The 22,874-nt window shown below is 46.6% G+C and overlaps 1 protein-coding gene across 1 annotated transcript in view; it reads right to left on the reverse strand.

Annotated features, from left to right (window-relative positions):
* Window positions 1-2,039: 2,039 nt before the first annotated feature.
* The window catches only part of CDC42SE1 (CDC42 small effector 1), a 45,031-nt gene continuing 24,196 nt past the window's right edge, over window positions 2,040-22,874 (reverse strand). The window contains exons 2-5 of the mRNA XM_080984959.1: window positions 10,264-10,639; window positions 8,030-8,140; window positions 6,137-6,240; window positions 2,040-4,516 (exon numbers count right to left, since the gene is read on the reverse strand). Coding sequence (XP_080841085.1) covers window positions 6,169-6,240; window positions 8,030-8,140; window positions 10,264-10,317 — 237 coding nt within the window. The 5' untranslated portion in view covers window positions 10,318-10,639 and the 3' untranslated portion in view covers window positions 2,040-4,516; window positions 6,137-6,168. The remainder of the gene's footprint in view (window positions 4,517-6,136; window positions 6,241-8,029; window positions 8,141-10,263; window positions 10,640-22,874) is intronic.

Raw genomic sequence — 22,874 nt, forward strand, 5'->3', positions numbered from 1 at the left:
GTTCAAAACGTGGCAGCCAGATTACTGCCTGGGGTTCTGCTGAGTGCTTGCATGACCTCTTTTCCGTAAGCAACTTAAGACCCCAAATATCTGAAAGGCCACCTCCTTCCCTAGGGACCTCCTGGGTGTTCAGATTGGCAGAGGGGTCCCTCTTGGTAGTTCCACCACCCTCAGAAGTTTGGGGTTTCGTGACCCAAGACGGGGTCTTCTCTGTGGTGGCCCCTAAGTTGTGGATCTTCCTCCCCTGGCACCTTCATGAAATAGGTTCCAGAAAATGCTGAAGATGCACCTCTTTTTCTGTTCAGGGAATCATAGAAGTGTGGAATTCAAAGGGACACCCCGGGGTCATCCAGTCCAACCCCCTGCAATGCAGGAATCTCAACTAAAGAATAAACACGGACAAATTCAGATGGGAGAAAACCTGCCAGGTGCGATTGGGTCACATCCATGCCATACCTTGAAAGCGCATTTAATGGACCTGGCTTCCACCCAAGCATCCTGGGAATTGTAGTTTAAGGGGCTGCGAGGCTGAACTACAATTCCCAGGATTCCTGGACCGGGGGGAAATGTGCATCGAATGTGTTTTAAATCTATGATGTGCACCATAGACTTGAAGGTCCTCTAAGAACAGCAGCTGGGCCCATCATCTCTGAAATCCGAACTTCATATAATAATGAAATATTTCAGGGCGGGACCTCAAGAGAAAGTCTCTTAAGAGGAGGAGTAGGCAGGTATTGTCATTTTCTCCCTCCTCCCGCCATCCAAGACACAGATCCTGGCCATCTTTTGACTTTTTTTAATTTTTCAAGCATACATTACACTCTCCAGAACAGGTATCAAGTTGGGGGGGGGGGCAGGCAGCAGTGCAGGGGGCAGAAAAAATTTTAAGAGGCGAAGGAAAATAAAAGAATCTACCCCACCAGCCCAACCTTCCCACCGATCGGATACACACCAAATTCTTGCATCCACCCCAGCGAAATTTCTGTGCACAGATTGCGGCTTCTCCCCTCCTTTTAAAAAAAACTCTTTTAGGAAGCTTCCTCGTTATATTTAGACATCTTGGTCTGCCCCCCTCGCCCCCCTCATAAATTTCCTCGTTTACAAAAAAAGAAGGAAGAAGAGAGAACATGTTTTCAGCAAACAAGGATACACCCGAATAGTCCAGCTATTCTTTCCCAAAAGCGATGGTTTCGACGCCAGCCCTGCCGGGGCGAAACTTAAGCAGTTTGACACGGAGTCACCCATTGAAATCGCAGAGGGGAGAGGTGGTTTCAGGAGCTTTGGGGGGTAAGATGGGGCCGGCTCTGACGTTAGGCAAAGTGGTGATCAGGGCGGGAGGTCGACAGTAGGTGGCGCCAGAGGCCACGGCGGACAGAGTCAGAGCCGACGTCATTGGCAGCCTGAGAAAATCTCCTGTTTGTTGTGGTCGGTCTCGGCCACACCAGAAATTTTTGTGGCTCGAGGGGAGTGGGTCCAAAGTTACGGGGAGCAGGAAGACAGAGGCATTGTAGCATAGCTGTATTTTTAAACTGGTTTCCTTCAGGAGATGATCAAGATTTGAGATTAATTTGGAGCGAAAGGACAGTTCCAGAGGCTTTCTTCGGCTCGAATGTGCCGGGGGGGGGGGGGATCAGTTGAGTAAGGAGTGCAAACTTTGCCTCTGTGCAGTAGGTTAGTTTCCATCCTACATCCACGCAAGCAGGAGGCAGGATCCGAATTCGAATCAGGAAAAGGTTGCTCCAGGAGGGTGTGAAAGAGAGCCAATGAGGGGTGTGGCCTGGGGAGAGGGGGCGTGGCCTTCAGATGGTTCCGAGGGCCAGGCAGAGAGGTTTGGGGGCCACTTTTGGCCTCAAGGATCGAGGCTCCTCACCCCTAGGATCTAAATGTCAATTCCCAGCTATCTGATAACCTCTGGGGTGACATCAGACGTAAGCCCTACTCAGAGGAGACCCAGGGAAAGCAAGGGAGCGTTTCAAGAGGTATACTCTGAGCTTGGCTTAGCTGAATCTCGCCCTCCTGCATTTGTTAACTTTTTAAAAAAAAAATGGTGGAAAAATGGCAGTAAAAAATTATTGGCCAGCGCACATAGAAATGAAGGCAGACTCTGATATATTTCAAACCTGTTGTGTAATGAGCAAATGGATGGAAGTCTTCCTCATCTTAATGTGAGAAAGCAAAGATGGGTTTTTTTTGGGGGGGGGCATCAACAGACAAGCAAAGCTGGCATTGCTCAATAAAGCTAAGCATACTATTTTTTCCTTTAACGAACAGAAAGATGTGGGCTTTTTATTTTATTTTATTTGCAGTGGAACCCTAAAGCGATTCCAGAGTTCAGCCTCGCTGGCTTCATATTTCCTGCAACGCCCCTGCTAATAATAACGAGAGAGAAGGAATAGGGGTGGGAACGATCCGCCATCCGGTGCCAGAGCCTCATGAGGCCTAGAAATTTGAAATCTGAAGTGCTCCCCCAACACCAGCCCCTAGCGCCCTTCCCACACACCCCACCTCAGAGTTCCTCCTCCTCTTGGGAAACCCCATTCAGTCAGAAGAAGGAGTAATTCTGGAGCGAGGAACTCGCCGGAGGGCTGAATTTCCTTCCGGGGGCAGCGTGCCATCTGTGGGCAGTGGTGCCAGGGAGAAAAACGGGCGTAGCAAGGGATATAATTTTCGCTTTTGTGCAGTGGGCTGGTCCCTGCACATTTTCACACAGTGCTCTCTCTCTGTGTCCCCGTCAGAGTTTAGGGACAAATCCCAACCAGGGAACATCATTCAGGATGCGAAGGAGGGACGGAGAGGGGGCATGGCCTGTGGAGAGGGGCGTGGCCTAGGGAGAGTTCCGAGGGCCAAACAGAGCAGCCCGGGGGGCCGGATTTGGCCTGAGGTTCTCCACCCCTCGGGAGGAGAGTCAGGATTAGTCCTTAGCGATCAGATGGGGGGATGTTTCTGCGGAGAATTTCACGGGGTCAGAGAGGGGAACTTCCAGAAATTGGGGAGGGGGGTGCAGGGAAGCATCTGCCACCCACCTGAAATTGCCGGACTACAACTCCCATAATTCCCTCACTGGGTGCGCCGGGGCTGCTGGGAGTTGTAGTCTGAGTGCCTCTAGAGCCCAACATTCATGATTCGACGGGAAGAACTGAGGATCAAGGCTCCTGCAGTCCAAGCAAGATCTCAGTGAAATGTCCCTATCCCAACAGAATGACGAACTTTGCCCAGCTTTTAACAGGAATATTGCATTTTTTATACATATAAAAGGAAGTTCCAAAATTGCCTTGATGTGATCCAGAGATTTTCTCCCTTCATGATGCTTTGCGGCCAAAGAGGTGACAAGACTTTGCCATCATCCGGACCGGATCCTCTCCATCTTCCGTGTTCGTTCTCTCGCTTTGCCTGGTCAAACATCGTCTCTCCCGTTTTGCTGCCCTTCGGTAGAGGAAGTCCAACGTGCAGAGGCCGCCCTGCGTGTGGGATGCTTTGCCGCAGGAAACCCAAAAGCGGCCACACCCCATCTTTAGTGACTGGCACAGAGAAGAGGTCTTCAGGAGCAGGAGCAAAATGCTGGCCAATTTTGGAAGGTGGCAACTGGCTAGTGCCTGTGATGTCACTAACCACACTCTCGCGGGCCTTCCAGTCATTTCAGCAAGGCTTTCACAGGGGAGATTCCAGCAGGGTTGGCACTCTGCCTCCTGCTCTTTAAAAAAAACCGTGCCTCATGGAAAGGTCGATCTTTCTCCCCCTCCCCAGAAAACGCCCAAAAATCCAGTGATTACACTTCCATGTAAAAAAAAAAACACAACCCAGTTACGATAAGTTCCTCTCCAGATTTTTTTTGGGGGGGATAAAACAGAATGCACTTTTAAAAAATGAAGCAAAATGGCACACACATTATACATTTAAAGCACATGTACCCTGAGAATCCGGAGAACTGTAGTTTACTCCTACAGCGCTACAATTCCCAGCACCCATAGCAAACTACAGTTCCCAGGGTGATTGGCCTGGGGGTGTGCATGTGGAAGAGGCTTTGGATGTGCTTTAAATGGATGGCATGTTTGCAGACGTAGATGCTTGCTGAAGCCCCGGGCGTCAATCTCCCTCCAACGCCCGCCCCGATTCCTTGCCAGGTTCTGAAAAAGCAAAATGCGGTAGCCACGAAACGAAGGACGGCATGAGAGACTGATGGTTCAGAGATGCTTCTGCATTTTTTGTGGGGGGAGGAGAGTAGAGAGAGAGGAAGCGGCAGCTAAGGGAGTGTTGGATTCAGCAAATCTTTCTATGCAAATCTGGGAGGCGGAAATTAGCGGAGGAATAAGCTGCTGCGTTTGTTGCTGACGCTCTTTAGAAAAAGAAAATCCGATCCGATTTGGAATCAGTTTGCATAAGTTACGAAGGGTGTTTGGTGTTTTTCTGAGCTTCGCTGACCTGCCTCGACAGGATCCGAGCAGGCCACTCGCGCAAGGGTTCTTTACATACTTATTTCTTTCTTTGGGATTTCTCGATTTGTTAATTTGCCCGGGACCTGCGAGAAGAAAAGAGATTGGAATGAAGAATTGCATTCCCTCTCCACCTCCTTCCTGCTCCTCCACCTGAATTGGCAGGGGAAGTGAAAACTAGTTAGAAAACAGCGTCTAAGCTATATATTTTAACTCAAGACTTCCCTGGCAGGCTGCTCTCCGGGCAGTGGGGACTGTGGGATGTGATACTTAGGTAGCAGTCAAATACAACATTCCTTGTTTTCCTAGAGTGGACATGCAAAGGGGATGTTTGTTCCAGCCGGTCAAAAACTTCCTGTTTCCTCCTGGGCTGGAGCATCCTTCCTTTTGCATGTGACTAGAGGTGGGTGTGACTTTACCTGTGCAGGTAACAAAAGCACAAGGCACGCAGCCCCCCCCTTCTTCTCCATCTTCCTTTCGTCGCGTGAACTGCAGCGACTGCCAGTTTGCAGTCACTGGGATTAACCCCCCTATATGGGGTAGATCCATATCTACATATTTGTAACTAAGTCTGCCTTCAGGGATCCAACTGTGAACTGATGATGTGAGTAAACTTTTATATATACAGTGGACGCTCAGGTTGTGAACGTGATCTGTGCGGGAAGCACGTTCGCAACCCGCAGCGCCGCGTCTGCGCACGTGCGGGTTGCGATTTGGCGCTTCTGCGCATGTACAAGCGCTGAAACCTGGAAGTACTTCTGGGTTTGGAGTGGTGCACAACCCGAAATCGCACAACCTGAAGCTGTAACTGGTATGACTGTACTTTAAACAAGATTGTGGCATGTTTATTCTTTTAAGAGGGATATTTGGGAACTTACTAGGATCCTATGGGTTAAACCACAGAGCCTAGGGCTTGCCGATCAGAAAGTCAGCGGTTTGAATCCCCGCAATGGGGTGGGCTCCTGTTGCTCGGTCCCTGCTCCTGCCACCTAGCAGTTCGAAAGCACGTCAAAGTGCAAGTAGATAAATAGGTACCGCTCAGTCGGGAAGGTAAACGGCGTTTCCGTGTGCTGCTCTGGTTCGCCAGAAGTCATGCTGGCCACATGATCCGGAAGCTGTACACCGGCTCCCTCAGCCAGTTAAGCGAGATGAGCACCGCAACCCCAGAGTCAGTCACGACTGGACCTTACCTTTACCTTTAGGTAGGTAGGTAGGTAGGCAGACAGACAGACAGACAGACAGTCAGGGGTCCCTTTACCAGGAACCTAATAGTAAGAGGCTTAAACTAGCCTGCAACCAGCTATCTGCTCTGCGTTTAAAAGGGGGATGTAAAACTCTGCTAAATTATAGCACAGGCATCCCCAACCTTTGGCCCTCCAGATGTTTTGGCCTACAACTCCCATGATCCCTAGCTAACAGGACCAGTTGTCAGGGATGATGGGAATTGTAGTCCAAAACACCTGGAGGGCCAAAGGTTGGGGATGCCTGTTACAGAACTTGCTAGCGCACGTTCGGAAGGGTATTAATAAACAATATATCCCCTCCTGCCTCCCTGAACACTCCCACAGGGACTACAGCTCAAACCTTGGGCAGGGAGAAAGGACTCCTGCCTCTATGGCAGAAAAAGCAGCTAGTCCTTAATGATCAGATGGATAACTTTTTTTAAAAAAAAGGGAAGGGATTTTCGTATCTAGCAAGGCACTTACACGGAAGAGAAAGCGGGGGAAACACCACAGAGCTACAAAACGTGGGAGCTGCTCCACTGTCGATCTCGGCCGCATTTGGATCTCATTTCATGCATTGCGCCCGTCTGATGGAAGAGAGAGAAAGAGGTCGAGGTTAGGACTAAGGATCAGGAAGAACTCGCTAGCCCATGACTTACATCCTAGGAGCCTACACAACACAAAACACGGTTGCTGTATGTAGGTTTTATTTTATTTGTTTTTTCTCTTATATTTTGCAAATGTACATCCAGTTCCCCCCCCCTTTAAATTTTTTGGGGGTCCCCAAGAGAGTGGGGCCCTATAGCTTCTTTAGCTTATACGAAAATCTGGCACTGGGGGTGGCAGCGGTCGGGGTGGCGAAGGCAGGGAGGGTTTTTGGCTGGCGCTATCTCAACTGGAGAAGCGAGGGTGCGGCGTCTGGCTGCCGTTCGGATCTCCCTTTCGCACACAAGTCTCTCAGCGCCAGCTGGTCGAGGAAGCCCAGGAGCACACAGAGGCATGTTTGCAAAAGGGGAGGGCAGGCTGTGGCAAGCCCAAATTCTGCCAGCCCTGGAGTTCTGAAACTGTCAAAATCTGTCTGCTGCAGCTTTTGATCCTGTTTAATAGGCTCTCTGTTCCCTGGCAAATGTCAAAAACGTCCTCTTCCATCTCACCTCATTGTTGAAGGGGTTGCAGTAAGCTCAGCACAGCTCATCCTTTATGGCGGGAATTTAACTTTGACACAAATGGTAAATATTACGAGGGTTGCCATACGTCTGGGTTTTTCCCTTAAAAAAGCTCAGCAACTTTCCTTTAAAAATTGAACAATTTCCAAAAAAAGAGCTTTCTTTGGGCAATTCCCCCCAAAAAGCTCAACAACCTTTGTGTCCGGATTTCTTGAAATATGGCAACCCTAATATTACTAAAGAAATCAGGAAGATGGAGTGTTTAAAGAAGAGAGGAAAATGTTTGCAGGATATTTGAAGAATCATGTTAACAGGTTAAACTTTAGCAGGGTGGCAGTAAACTCAGCACTTTAGAGTATATAAAGATACGAGGCGGAAGGAGAACAAAAGAATTTATGGAGCAATTTAAAAATGCAGCCGTAATGGGTATATATACAGAACCACGGAAGGGGAAGTCGATGATTCTGATTGTATGAGTAAATTGAATGGAATGTGAAAATTTGCAATGGAAAAATGTATAAATAATTTTTCAGAAAAATACTAAAGAACCGAGGGTTTGCTGTCCAAAACTAATGCCGTCAAATATTTCTGATGATACCAAGGGAGATATATTGTCAAAAGAACTGGCCTTATATATGATCTTGGCGGATGGGCTAGTAAGAAAACAGCCCAGAATTTTGCACTTGGTATCGCTCGCTTTGCAATATCGGTATAATAGAGCAAATTATGCATAATTTGAGATATTGACAAGGACCAGAAGCAACAGACACTTTAAATATGATTATGCGTTCCTTTACAGCTAAACCAGTCCACATCACAAGCCTGAAAATGTTTGGGATTTTGGTTGTTGTTTTTTAAAACCCATGTGCAACTGAACTCATTCTACATGACTGATTTACAGTTTTGTTTCTCCTCTTTAGATTTGCATCTGTGGCTGCAACTGCTCTCTCTGGTTTATATACGTTATAAAATGAAATTTAAAAAAAAAACTTTACAAAACCAAAATTAAAAATGAGGCCAGTTTGGCTGTCGCCCTCAAACAGCCGCTAGAGGGCAGGCGAGGGCAAACCTTTCCTTCCTCATAGAACCTAATGAAAAACCCACTTCCTGCCATTTGCTAAAGTGGATGGGAAAGGTTTGTATCTGCTGTGTAGAAACGCCCAACTCCTTCCGAACCCAAACCGAACCGCCAAAGAGAACAGAGGTTTACCATGGGGAGACCCTCGTTCGCCATGTCTCCGGACCCGATGTGCGTCAGGTGGACGAAATTCATGGGCTCCCCTATCATGCTGCGGTCGATTCTCCGCCGCGTCTTCTTCGGCTGCGGGGGGAGAGGGAGGAACAGGGCGGAAGGAAAACATCACCACCAGAGTCGAGGAAACACGGGAACGGGCTTCGCCTGAGCCAGAAGGCAAGCAAGGCCTTTGGCGCATTGAAAGCGCCACTTGGCAGAGTCCGGCTGCTGGGTCAGGCCAAAGGGGGTCCATCAAATCCAGCCCCCCTTGTTCTCACAGAGGCCAAATGCCCCTAAGAACCGGACTGTCTCGCCAGAGTGACGCATGCTCTGGTTATCTCCCGCTTGGACTACTGCAATGCGCTCTACGTGGGGCTACTTTGAAGGTGACCCGGAAATTACAACTAATCCAGAATGTGGCAGCTAGACTGGGGATTGGGAGTGGCCACAGAGACCACATAACACCAGTCTTGAAAGACCTACACTGGCTCCCAGTACGCTTCCGAGCACAATTCAAAGTGTCGGTGCTGAACTTGAAAGCCCTAAACGGCCTCGGTCCAGTATACCTGAAGGAGCATCTCCATCCCCATCGTTCAGCCTGGACACTGAGGTCCAGTGCTGAGGGCCTTCTGGCGGTTCCCTCCCGGCGAGAAGCCAAGTTACAGGGAACCAGGCAGAGGGCCTTCTCGGTGGTGGCGCCTACCCTGTGGAACGCCCTCCCACCAGATGTCAAAGAGATAAACAACTACCAGACTTTTAGAAGACATCTGAAGGCAGCCCTGTTTAGGGAAGCTTTTAATGTTTGACGGACTACTGTATTTTAATATTTTGTTGGAAGCCGCCCAGAGTGGCTGGGGAAACCCAGCCAGATGGGCGGGGTATAAATTCTATTCTATTCTATTCTATTCTATTCTATTCTATTCTATTCTATTCTATTCTAAGAACCTGGAAATCTGGATAGACTGCCTCTGGACCTGGAGGTTCCACAGGAACACCAAAAGATCCTGGCTGCCGAATCAAGCCAAAGGGGGCCCATCTCTTGTCCAGAATCTGGTTCTTAGAGTAGCCAACCAGATCCCTGTTGGAAAACCGCAAACAGGAGCTGAGCACAAGAGCCCTCTGCCATCCTGCGATTTCCAGCAACTGGTATTCAGAAGCATAGCTGTCTCTGAGATAGACTCATGGAATTGTAGAGTTCAAAGGAACCCCAGGGGTCATCCAGTCCACCCCCTGCAACGCAGGAATCTTTTGCCCAATGGGGGCTTTGAACCAACAACCTCAAGATTAAAGGTCTCGCGCTCTACTGACTGAGCTATTGGATGAGGGATCGGATGAGGGCAATTTCTCTGTATTTATCATTAGATCTGTTCGGGATTAATTACCGAAATATCTCTATGTGATTTAAGAGACGGTACTTAATGTTTGATGTCTTATCGCCTTTTTACGTTTCACTGGAAGCTGCCCAGAGTGGCTGGGGAAACCCAGTCAAGATATACCTTGTACCATCGAAACAGGTGAAAACCACAGGATCCGTCCAAATAAACGGCTGCAGGAAACTTTGCCAGTGTGTTGGTAACAAAAACAGTCATTATCTCAAGCCACCGTCGCACTGTATATTCAATGTACTCTGATACCACCCTAAACGGTCAAGGCTTTCCCCCAAAGGATTCTGGGAACTGTAGTTTGTTACAGGTGTGAAGAGTTGTCAGGCGACTGTTCCCCACTATTCGTCTCCCAGAGCTAGCAGTCAACCCCTCTTGGGGGAACTAATAATAATAATAATAATAATAATAATAATAATAATAATATTTATACCCCACACATCTGGCCAGGCTTCCCCAGCCACTCTGGGCGGCTTACAGTATAGAGTGGTACCTCAGTTCTCTAACATAATCCATTCTGGAAGATGGTCCGACTTCCGAAACGTTTGAAAACCAAGGCGCAAAGGGCTGGCTGAGAGTTCAACTGGAAAAATGGAAAAACAGGCAGCGGAAGCCGTTCCGACTTCTGAGGCGTGTTCGAAAATGGAAGCAATTACTTCCGGGTTTTCGGCGTTTGAGAAACGTTCGGATTCCGAGACGCTCGAAAACTGAGGTACCACTGTATCTAAAAACATAATAAAAACTTCAATCCTTAAAAAAAACTCTTGCCAACTCTCTGGCCTGCTGTTCTCTGCACCTAAGAGGGCTAAGAGATTCGGGACGACTCACCTGCCGCGATTTCTCTACGACGCAGCAACCCAGCTTGTGCCAGAAATCACTCATATTCGTTGAGGATTCCAGCTTTCCGCCTAGTGGGTCGATCTCCTCTCAGATACTGGTAAGCCGGACCCCTTTCCGCGTGCCGGATCCCTCTCTATGCCGGAAGGTTTCTGCGACCGCTGCGACCCAAAGCTGCTTTCTTCCCCACCACCACCACTGCAGGGTCCAGAAAATTCACACGGCGGCCTCCGAGATCATTCCGCGAGTTGAGACGATTCCGCCGTTCTGGAGAAAAGACGCCGGCGGAGATTTGCAGAGTTCGTTCTCGTGTCCTGACAGCGAGGCAGAAGCAAATAAGGCTCCTCGGACGTTGTTTGAAGTTTACCTTTGGGGAAGGGAGGAAAGAGAGAGTCATTTAGGAGATTTTAAATATTCCTTAAGAACATGAAGGTGTCAGAAGAGGCGTTCTGGATCAGCTCAGCATACTGGTCTCATAGCAGCCATTGTATGGCCAGGAAGCTGGGGTTAATGGGTCACTGGTCTGATCCTGCAACAAGGCTCTTATTTTTATATGAAGGGCTGCCCCCCTCTGCTTGAATCGCTCAGCAACCCTGCCCACCCTTGGCGAATCCAGGGTCCTGTTGAGGAACGACAGATTGGCCAATGGGAGGCTGAGCTATGACTACCTGCAAATCCTGCGCTGCAAATCCTCCAATGGGAGCTGTGTGACGACAGCATTGCGTTTCTATGTATATAGCAAGAAACTGCAAACAGTATCAGCTACGAGTATTAGGATCGCAGAGGCTGTGCGGTATTTTTGGCCAATTAATTTGAATTTCAAAGATTTTTAACAATTTAACTTCAAATTTAGTATGAGTTTAAAATATTTTTTATAAGTTGGTTTCCCCTTGATGTTTCCAATCCCACCCTTTCCTGCTGTATTAAATGTTTGCTTTCCTTCTGGGATTGTACCCCCAAGTGTGTTTTATAAGCTGGTCTCCGACCGTAATAAATTATCTATCTATCTACAACATACTTTTATCTATTATATTTCCCCTTCATTACAATTAATTATTCCTTTATTTCCCCCCTTTTAAAAATTCATTGTCGATTTCCCATCCGCTGCTATGTTGGATCCTGTTCGCACTTCTGTGGACTTTAATGATTTTCCAGATAGTCCAAAGAAGGCTCCAAATTTCCATAAAGCTTTCAATATTTCAACATTTTAATCTCTTAATTATACTGTCTCCTTTGTCATGTCCAAGGCTTAATAACCCTTTCCTGCCCTGTTTTGGTCCTGAGGGGGAAATTCTCTTTTGGGGAAGACTGTTAATATGATTTTACTTCCCTTTTCTTAAAAGGACACCTTCTTACTGAAGGGCGTTGCAACGCAGATCGCCCCACAATTTCCCTTTGAGGAAGATCAGACCCGGCAGATAAGACCTCCTTTTTTACTGGTCGACTTGACTGCTCTCTGCAGATAACAGGAAACTGAGTGTTTCCATAGAACCAGACTGGAGTGACTTATTTTTCTTAAAAAAAGAACTCTAAATGAAGAAGACGCCACTTCCTCATTTTGAAAGCGTTGCCACAGAGAGAGACTCAGCGAGGGTCACTGGCTCTGGGGCTTGGATTTCTCAAGCTTTCGCGGCTGCCTGCGTCACACGACGGGCCGGAAAGTCATAACACAACCGCTGCGCAATCTGATGTGTGTTTACTGAAAATTGAGCCCACTGAGCTCAGCGGAGCGAGCTTTGCGTCGGATCCCAGCCTTGCAAATAATAAAAAACCCCATCTTTAAAAAATACAGAGGTCACACATTTTGAGCACTATTACAATGCTTAAGGAACAATGGTTCCTCCCTGCAAAGAATCTTGGGAACTGTAGCTGACCAACTATGGCGCTGCGGTTCCCAGATCCCTTAACGGAAACTACGTTTCCCAGGAATATTTGCGGGAAGCCATGTGGTCAGTTGGTTAACAGCGTGGTGCTGATAATGCCAAGGTTCCGGGTTCGAAACCCGTCCGGGACAACTGCCTATTCCTATATTGCGGCGGGTTGGACTAGATTATCCTCAGGGTCCCTCCCAGGTCTACAATTCAGTGATTCTATGAATGTGCTTTAAATGTATGGTGCCCTTGCAGGTCCAAATGATAGAATATCTACAGATGTACAGATGGACATGATGACAGGGAGAATTAGAGGGTATCCAAAACAGAAAGTACAGAAAGAATGGAAGATCTTTAAAGAATATTTGGGAAAGTATTACAATAACAAATATCTCCTGGCAGAAACAGAATGAACTTTGTAAAACAACAAATATTATGTTTTTTTATATCTGAAGAAAACAAAGAAAGAAATATAATAACTTGGAACTGTGTGTGAAAAAATTGTAGAAATAATAATACAATGAGTCTAATCGGAAGTTAAACGTGTTTGTTTTGCTTTGTATTTTTTCTTCCTTTTCTCCCCCCCTTCCTTCCCCTCCCCTCCCCCCTTTCTTTTTCTTTTTTCCTTTTGGTGTTTCCTTTCTTGGTCTTCCCTTTTTTGATACGTTAAGAAAAAGATAAAGAGAGAAAAGTGTAGTATGAAAACCTCAGTAAGCTAAAAGTGATGTGGGTATAATTTCTTTATTAGTATTTATAAAATGTTAAAATTGGTTAATTGTAATGATTTGATGTTGCAACTACTGTGGTTTTTCTCCCCTTTGTTATTGTTGAACTCTAAATAAAGTTTTATTCTGTATAAATGAATGAATGAATGGTGCCCAAAGCATAACCAAAATGAGAAGGGCCAGGCCCTCTACGGAACACAGCCGTGTTTAAAAATTGGGAGCCGATCTAGGACACTACTGCCACCCCGGGAATCCTGGGAAATGTAGTTTACCCCTCACAGAGCTACAATTCCCAGCATCCTTAGCAAACTCTGCTTCGCAGGACAGGAATCCCTGTGTTTTAAAAGTGCACCGAAGGAGCTTTAAATGCACGCACCTCCAGGCTGGATTATTGCAACTTGCTCTACGCGGGGCTGCCCTTGAAGCTGACCCAGAAACTCCAGCGGGTGCAGAATGCCGCAGCGAGACTCCTTACGGGGTCCCTGCCATGGGATCACATTCATTCAGTGCTTTACCAGCTGCACTGGCTCCCGGTGGAGTACAGGATCAGGTTTAAGGTGCTGGTTTTAACCTTGAAAGCCCTATACGGCCTAGGACCCTCGTACCTACGGGACCACCTCTCCTGGTCTGCCCCGCAGAGGACCTTAAGGTCCACGAATGGCAACACCTTGGAGGTCTCAAGTCGCAAGGTGGTTAGACTGGTCTCAACTAGGGCCAGGGCCTTTTCAGTACTGGCCCCGACTTGGTGGAAGGCTCTGTCACAAGAGACTAGGGCCCTGCGGGACTTGACATCTTTCCGCAGAGCCTGCAAGACAGAGCTGTTCCGCCTGGCCTTTGGTTTGGACTCAGTCTGACCCTTATGTTTCCCTCCCCTTCTGGTTTTGATTTATCAGCAATTTTAAAATGAGGCTGCATTTTAAATTGCATTTTAACCTGTATTTTAAATGGGTCCCCCCCTTCCCCCCTATTTTGTACTGTGATTTTATTGGTGTTAGCCGCCCTGAGCCCGGCTCTGGCCGGGGAGGGCGGGGTATAAATAAAATTTATTATTATTATTATTATTATTATTATTATTATTATTATTCTGCGGATGTGAGCCTGTCTGATTCCTAGACCACAGCTGTTTATACTTGGTGGAGGGAGACTCAGACCTGGAGATTTAATGTGGCCCTCTGGGCCTATATATCTGGCCCTCAGGATCCCCCCTACCCTCTCATCAGCCCAGCCCGGCTGGGATGTATCCTTGAAATCTGATGGTCCCTTTTGTTTCCCTGGATGGAGGATGGAGAGAGATGGAGTCAGTGGGTGTAAAGGTGTGAGAACTTTGGGCTTTTAAATTCTCCTCTAAAGCCTTCCAAATTGGTGATCATCACTGCCTACTGTGGGATGGAGTTCCATAGGTTTCTTCTCCCGGTCCTGAATCTTCCAGCATTCAGCTTTGCTGGAGGTCCACAAGTTCTGTTGCCACAAGAGAGGCAGGAAAACTCTTCCCTATCCGCTTTCTCTATGCCGTACATCATTTGATAAACTTCCATCATGTCGCCTCTTAACGATGGATGGATTCGAACTCTGCTCTCCCAGGCCTTAGTCTGACACACTGGGATCTTTTAAACCAGACTTAAGACTGGACAGATAGAGGAGATCCTTCTAAACACAGATCAGGGCATGCGCTCAACTTAGCGGTTGGAGGATGGATGGCGGCTAACAGGTTGAGGTTGAATCCTGACAAGACAGAAGTACTGTTTTGGGGGGAAAGGGGGCGGGCGGGGGATTCCCTGGTCCTGAATGGGGTAACTGTGCCCCTGAAGGTCCAGGTGCGCAGCCTGGGAGTCATTCTGGACTCACTACTGTCCATGGAGGTGTAGGTCAATTCTGTGTCCAGGGCGGCTGTCTACCAGCTCCGTCTGGTATGCAGGATGAGACCCTCCCTGCCCGTAGACTGTCTGGCCAGAGTGGTGCATGCTCTGGTTATCTCCCACTTGGACTACTGCAGTGCACTCTACGTGGGGCTACCTTTGAAGGTGACTCGGAAACTGCAATTAATCCAGAATGCGGCAGCTAGACTGGGGACTGGGAGCGGCCGCCGAGACCACATAACACCGGTACTGAAAGACCTACATTGGCTCCCAGGACGTTTCCGAGCACAATTCAAAGTGTTGGTGCTGACCTTGAAAGCCCTAAACGGCCTTGGTCCACTATACCTGAAGGAGTGTCTCCATCCCCATCGTTCTGCCTGAACCCTGAGATCCAGCACCGAGGGCCTTCTGGTGGTTCCCTCATTGCGAGAAGTGAGGTTACAGGGAACCAGGCAGAGGGCCTTCTCAGCGGTGGTGCCCGCCTTGTGGAACACCCTCCCACCAGATGTGAAGGAAATAAGCAGCTATCCTATCTTTGAAAGACATCTGAAGGCAGCCCTGTTTAGGGAAGTTTTTAATATTTAATACTGTATTGTTTTTAACACTCGATTGGAAGCTGCCCAGAGTGGCTGGGGAAACTCAGCCAGATGGGCTGGATATAAATAATAAATTATTATTATTATTATTATTATTATTATTATTATTATTAGCAAAAATTGCTGTTTTTTTTAAAAAAAATGTGACAAGCTTTTGAGTTCTCCAGAACTCTCCTTTTGCCTGATGAACACTTCTAGAGAACTCAAGAGTTTTGCCACATTTTTTCAGCATTTTGCTTGGTCTTTAGTTTTCATCTCTCTTTCCCCGTGACTCATTCAGCACAGAAACCGTTGCTGATCATCGTTGTTGTTGTTGTTGCGTGGGTGCGTTTCAAAGTGGCATTGGAAATAAATAAAAATACTGCTGGTTTTCCTCTATCGCAGTCCTGAGGTTCCAAAATGATGGTACGGCCAATCGCTGGTGCATCGCGGGGCAAAAGTCAGAGAGGATGCCCAATTTGCAAAAAAAAGGGGGGGGAAGGGGGAGGAGGGAAAAGGAGTTTATCTGTAGAGATGCACATCTAGGAGGAAATGGTTTTAATTCAAAGAAAACTGAAAGTTTTAAAGAATTAAAAGAAAGAATTAAAATTGGTTGCTGGGGGTTGATGAAGAAACGAAGTGGCGTTTGGGAGATTTTCGTGTAAGGAAAAGGCGTGTACGAAGCAACGTGATAGAAGTTTACGAAATTGTCCCTGGCTCGGAGAAAGTGGATAGAAAAAAAGTTATTCTCCTGGACGTCTGAAGGACAGACAAAAGGAATTTCTAGCACTGACCAAAGTGGATAAAAATAAATGATTTTTAAAAATCAAAAATCGGATTTTTAAAATTTCAATTGGATTTTTAAAATAAAATGCTTTTGGAGGAAAAATCTTACCAATGATAGTTTTCTATTTAAGTTACATTATAGTCCAAAGGTTATTCATCAGGAAATAAGGATCCATTTTAAGTTTTTCATGTGTGTTAAAACTCAGTCTAAGGTGTTTTTAAAAAAATTGTTTAACCACATCAGTTAACAAACATGGATACATATGCTATAATGTTATTGTTTTAGTCAAATAAATTGTTTCAATTGTTATTAAGGAAATGATTATTTTTCTCCTTCCAATAAAGTACCGCAGGAAAGTTGTCCAAATATAAACAATAATTTCATAATTATCTGTCTATGTATTTCTAATCGTATAACCAAATCAGTAATTTTTGATTTAACTGTAAAAACTACTTTGAAAACTTATTATTCCAAAAAGGAAAGCTTCATCTGGTTGTAAATATTAAGATTATACCAGCAAGAATGAGTCTTTCTGTAAAAAAAGAAAGATTTAAACCAAGTCTTACTGACTAGTGATTTAAATCGTGATTTAAATCGATTTGATTTAAATCAAATCCACCCTGTTGCATCACACAGTTAAACTGTGGAACTCCTTGCCACAGGAGACGATGACAGCCACCAACTTGGATGGCTGTGAAAGAGGATTAGGCAAATTGATAGTGTAGGAGGGGGCTTTTGTGGTCGAATCCTGCTTTTCGGCTTCCCACTGGGACATCTGGCTGGTTACAGGATGCTATATAGATGGGTCCCCAGTGGCCATATCCAACCGGCTCTTTCTTACAATCCGATGGAACCTCCAGGTCCAGAGGCAGTCTATCTCGATTTCAATAATAATAATAATAATAATAATAATAATAATTTATTATTTATACCCCGCCATAGCTGTCAACTTTTCCCTTTTCTTGCGAGGAATCCTATTCGGAATAAGGGAATTTCCCTTAAAAAAGGGAAACATTGACAGCTATGTACCCCGCCCATCTGGCTGGGTTTCTCCAGCCACTCTGGGCGGCTTCCAACGGAATATGAAAATACAATAACCTATTAAACATTAAAAGCTTCCCTAAACAGGGCTGCCTTCAGATGTCTTCTAAAAGCCTGGTAGTTGTTGTTCTCTTTGACATCTGCTGGGAGGGCGTTCCACAGGGCAGGCGCCACTACCGAGAAGGCCCTCTGCCTGGTTCCCTGTAACTTGGCTTCTCGCAGGGAGGGAACCACCAGAAGGCCCTTGGCGCTGGACCTCAGTTCTAGGTGGTTAGGGGCATTTGACCACAGAGGGAACCGGATACCGGACTAAGATGGACCCCTTTTGGCCCAATCTGGCAATATGCTCTCCTGATGCTTCTTCTGCTAACTGCTTTGCACTTTCCGAAGGCGGAGGGAAGGAGCTTCCGAAGGGGATTTCGCAAAGCGGAATTAAGAAGAGATTTTTGTTAAGGGCATCATTTTAGCAAACCGCCGGGGAAGGCCCAGCCAGCCCCCAAGACTGTCTGCTGTGGGATCAGCCAGACAGGAACAATGCGCGGCCTTCATCCCTCTGGCGGGGCTGGCCGGCAGCCTCTGCGGCTGATCACCAGGGTTCCCGTCTGTTGCCAAAGGATGACGGAGGAATCAAGACAGAGTCATGGAGCAAATTGCTGTTTTTGCAAGCGGAGAAAAGCTTCGTCAGGAGGAAGGAAAAGCGTGACTCAGCAAAGCGTCTTTGCTCCTTTTCCTGGGACGGGAGAACGTTCTCTTTCCCCGCCCCCAAAAAATTTATTAGTTTTTACGATATTATAAACAAACAAACACACAAGGCAAACAAACATAAATCATAGCCTTATTGAAAATTACAGTTATTAACTTTGTTAAGTGACTTCCTCGCCTCCCCTTGGTTGAATTTCATTGCATGTCCTTTTAACGTATTTCCAAATCCCATTTTTTATGACATTTAACTTAAAACATGAACATCCTTTGATCTTCACCTTATGGAATTAAACATATTAATTCATCACTTAACATAAATAAAATCCTAAGCCCGTTAAGTGTCTGCAAGCCGTTTTCAGTTAGTTTAACTTAACAAATTTAAGTAAATAATCATCAAATTTATTCCACTCTTCTGATACTCCACCAACGTTCTCTCGGTGGGCTTCCACAGATTTCCTCCGCTCGCTTTGCGATCCTTCAAGGTCCCCAAATTTGAGCCGTGCCCGCATGGCGTCCGCAAGCGGCTCCTTGAGAAACTCCCCTTTCCCTCAAACAGGCTTCAATCCGATTAGGGAACGGAAGCCGTGGTTCAGCGGAGGTGTGGACGTAAGAAGAGACTTGCAGCTGGATCACGTCCAGACCTGGTCCAGCCTCCTGTCCTCTCAAATACGACCCTAAGAACTCAAGAATTCAGATAGACTACCTCTGCACCTGGAGGTTTCATACAAACACCATAGGAACCCTGCAGCTGGAGCAAGTCAGCAGTAACACATCTGAATAGCGGTGGAGGGAAACCACCGGACAGGGAAACACACTAACACTCGAATCCTACATGCACGTTCTCCCTCACGATGTCCACACACCCCTTGTTTCTAGCTCTCTTTCAAATCAGAACCAGTGAAGGTCCTGTGTGAGTGTCTGGAGGCAGTTGGAGGATGGATGGCGGCTAACAGATTGAGGTTGAATCCTGACAAGACAGAAGTACTGTTCTTGGGGGACAGGAGGCGGGCAGGTGTGGAGGACTCCCTGGTCCTGAATGGGGTAACTGTGCCCCTGAAGGACCAGGTGCGCAGCCTGGGAGTCATTCTGGACTCACAGCTGTCCATGGAGGCGCAGGTCAGTTCTGTGTCCAGGGCAGCTCCATCTGGTACACAGGATGAGACCCTCCCTGCTCATGGACTGTCTCGCCAGAGTGGTGCATGCTCTGGTTATCTCCCACTTGGACTACTGCAATGCGCTCTACGTGGGGCTACCTTTGAAGGTGACCCGGAAACTGCAACTAATCCAGAATGTGGCAGCTAGACTGGTGACTGGGAGCGGCCGCCGAGACCACATAACACCGGTCTTGAAAGACCTACATTGGCTCCCAGGATGTTTCCGAGCACAATTCAAAGTGTTGGTGCTGACTTTGAAAGCCCTAAACAGCTTCGGTCCAGTATACCTGAAGGAGCGTCTCCACCCCCACCGTTCTGCCTGGACGCTGAGGTCCAGCACTGAGGTCCTTCTGGCAGTTCCCTCATTGCGAGAAGCCAAGTTACAGGGAACCAGGCAGAGGGCCTTCTCGGTGGTGGCACCCGCCCTGTGGAACGCCCTCCCACCAGATGTCAAAGAGAAAAACAACTACCAGATTTTTAGAAGACATCTGAAGGCAGCCCTGTTTAGGGAAGCTTTTAATGTTTGATGTATTACAGTATTTTAATATTTTGTTGGAAGCCGCCCAGAGTGGCTGGGGAAGCCCAGCCAGATGGGCGGGGTATAAATAGTAAATAATAAATTATTATTATTATTATTATTATTATTATTATTATTACTTAAGGCAGCAACAACAACAGAGGACCGTGGGAAGAATTCACCCTGCACCAGGGGAGGTGTTATTTTGGCCCCGGGACTAATGTCAAGGCCAGGGAACGAGGCTTCCAGGGCCTGCGTAGGAGGGAAAAAATAAAACAAAACAAGATTTTCGCTTCCTGTTTGCCTTCGGGAATGAAATCACCTGGAGACCCGTCGCTGAATTGGACTGAAGGCCTGCCAAATCAGGCATCCCACTTCCAACCCATCAGACGCCCCCCGGCAAGCAACCAAGCCCTCCCTTATTACCCGTCCCCAGGAAATAGTTATATTCGGTGGTAGACTGCTCCTGTACATGGAGGCTCCATCTGCTTCTCCAAGCCAACAGATGGCAGAAGACCGACCTAACCACATAGGATTTTCCTTGACAGATCAGACCAACGTGGGTCCATTGTGCCCAGTCGCCTGCTCCTGATGGAGGACAGCAAATTACTTCTTGGAAGCTTATAAACAGGGCAGAGAAGAAACAGCCCCCATTCTCTGTTTCCCCTCTCATTTTCTCCAGGGTCTGGTATCCTCTCTTCCTCCTCCAGAAATGTGTCTCCTCCCGCTTTTAAGGCTACCCGAGCCTGTGGCTACTACTTCACGTCTTCCGGCCGCGCAAGAGTCCATAAATTCAAATTAATTGCATGGGGAGGACACAACACAGGGTGAACAATCAGGGACACGCCACCCAGGAGAGCGCAGTAAGGTGGCAACGGCCCTAACTGTGACAAAGCCGGAAAAACTAAGGTATAATTGGCTTTATACATCGTGGCGTGGCAGTCAGAACCTGGGAGACCAGAGTTCGAATCCTGCCACGCAGGCATGAAGCTCACTGGGTGCGGCCCCAGGGACTAGTCAGTCTCTCAGGCTAGTCTACCTCACAGGGCTGCTGTAAGGATATAAATTGGTAGTACGACTCATGCAACACGTTGGCGACTAATATACAAACAATAATTACCAAAATAATTATACATTCTTTATCAATCTCCTGAGAAAAATACAAAACCTTGTGTAAAGCTGCAGGGACTTGTGAACTACCCAACTTAAGATGAACTTGTAATGTCTGGTTTCAATGGATTTTTCAAATGCTTAACTCAGTCTCTTGTTATCTTTATCTTTTTAGGTAAGTTCATGGGAAAAAAACCCAAAGGGTAAGTTCGGTGTTGTTCACAATACTGAGAGATGCTAGTGAAGTTGTAGATGGATGTTAATGAAGTTGTGGACAGGATCTACAGCTTCACTAGCATCTCTCAGTATTGTGAACAACACCGAAGGAACTCAGGGTGATGTACATGATTCTCCATATTTTATATTATTATCAAGCATAGAACAAAATCATCCCAGAAAACAGGTGTGAAATATTCAAGCAGGGTGAGAGAGAGAGGGCCAGAGACATCCATAATACCGTAGTTTTTGCTCTATAAGACGCACCTTTTCCCTCCTAAAAAGTAAGGGGGAGAGTGTGTGCGTCTTATGGAGCGAATGCAGGCTGCGCAGCTATCCCAGAAACCAGAGGGATCGCTGCGCAGCGCTCCCTCTCGCTGTTCTAGCTTTTGGCTTAGCAGTGCGAAGCCTCCTCAGGGCAGCGGGAGCCTTCATCTAGCTTCTGGGATAGCTGCGCAGCCTGCATTCATAACAGACACACACATTTCCCCTTACTTTTTAGGAGGGAAAAAGTATGTCTTATAGAGCGAAAAATACGGGCTGCCCTTCTCCCTCCTTGGGGAAAAGCCTGCAAGCGTTGCATACACGCTCCTCGCAGCTCGTGAAAGGGAGTGCTGAGCAGAGCCTGGGATGCCCTTTAAAGAATATTTTTTTTCTTGCATTCCCCCTCTAAAAACTAGGTGCGTCTTATGGTCAGGTGCGTCTTATGGAGTGAAAAATACGGTGCATTCCAGACTTCTGACATACAGTGGTACCTCGGTCGTCGAACGGAATCCGTTCCGGAAGTCCGTTCGACTTCCAAAATGTTCGGAAGCCAAGCCATGACGGACGTTCGGGTTCCAAAGAACGTTTGCAAACCGGAACACTGACATCCGGGTTTGCAGCGTTCGGGAGCCAAAACGTTCGACTGGCAAGGCGTTCGCGAACCAAGGTATGACCGTAATAGAAATTACAAGTCTATAAGAAGAAAATTGGCAGGGATACCTCGTTTTTCCAGGGTGATGAGCTGTCTTTACAGAAAACCTTAGTCTGTGAAGCTCTGCAGATATTTCACCTTTATTGTTTTAACCACAGCCATTTATTGGCTATGGTGTGTGTGTGTGTAGATCTACTACATTCTACATTTAATTCCCCCAACAGCGCTGCAGAGTAGGCTAGGCTTAGAGACAGGCTGGTCCAAAGGCACCAACAGACAACAACAACAACAACAACAACAACAACAACAACAACAACAACAGGTGCCACATAACACCCGTTCCACATTTGTAAGGAAATCAATCTTTTAATGTGGCAGCACCTACGGAACTCCTTGCCTCTTGATATCAGGCAGATGTCTTCACTGCACTCTTTTCAGTGCCTGCTAAAAGGGTTTTTTACTGAGACGAGCTTCCCCAGACATGGAGAATGTGTATAAGAGACACAAATCCAGAATTTTTCAAGGTGGACTGGAAGCTTTTTTCCAGCCTATTGAAAAAATAATTTCCCATATGTGAAATCCACAGCAGGGTTTGAAGTTTAAGAAAAAATAGCAGAATATTTTGACAAACCCATGAAAGAGAATGAAACTGGATATGGTGGAGTTTTAAGACACAATTGTATGCAATCGTGATTATAAATATCGAGGGAGGGTGAACGGGAAGACATTGGTATGGCAGAATAAAGATAACTGTTGAGTGATAAAATGTAACTTTGAACCTTGAAATAAAAGAAAAAGAAATCTGGGAAAAAATGTGGATGTATGTTTTGATCAGTTTTTATGGCTGATTTTATTTTTTTAATGTCCTCAAGGTTGTTTTTTAAATTTACTGATAATTCTATTGTTTATCATCTTTGTAAACTGCTTTGAGGGTTGTTGCTTCTGCAGTCGAGCGCCGTATACATTTTATGAAATAAAATAAATGAAACGTAACACATATTAAGAATATAAGAAAATAAATCACAGCTTCTCACTCCCCTGACTCCCCCTCTCTAGGGACAGTAATTTGTCCAGAGTTTTGCAAGTATTTTTGGTTTCTATGGAAGCCGCCCAGAGTGGCTGGGGAAACCCA

Source organism: Podarcis pityusensis, assembly GCF_964106645.2.
Source record: "Podarcis pityusensis genome assembly, chromosome: 16".
Classification (NCBI taxonomy): domain Eukaryota; kingdom Metazoa; phylum Chordata; class Lepidosauria; order Squamata; family Lacertidae; genus Podarcis; species Podarcis pityusensis.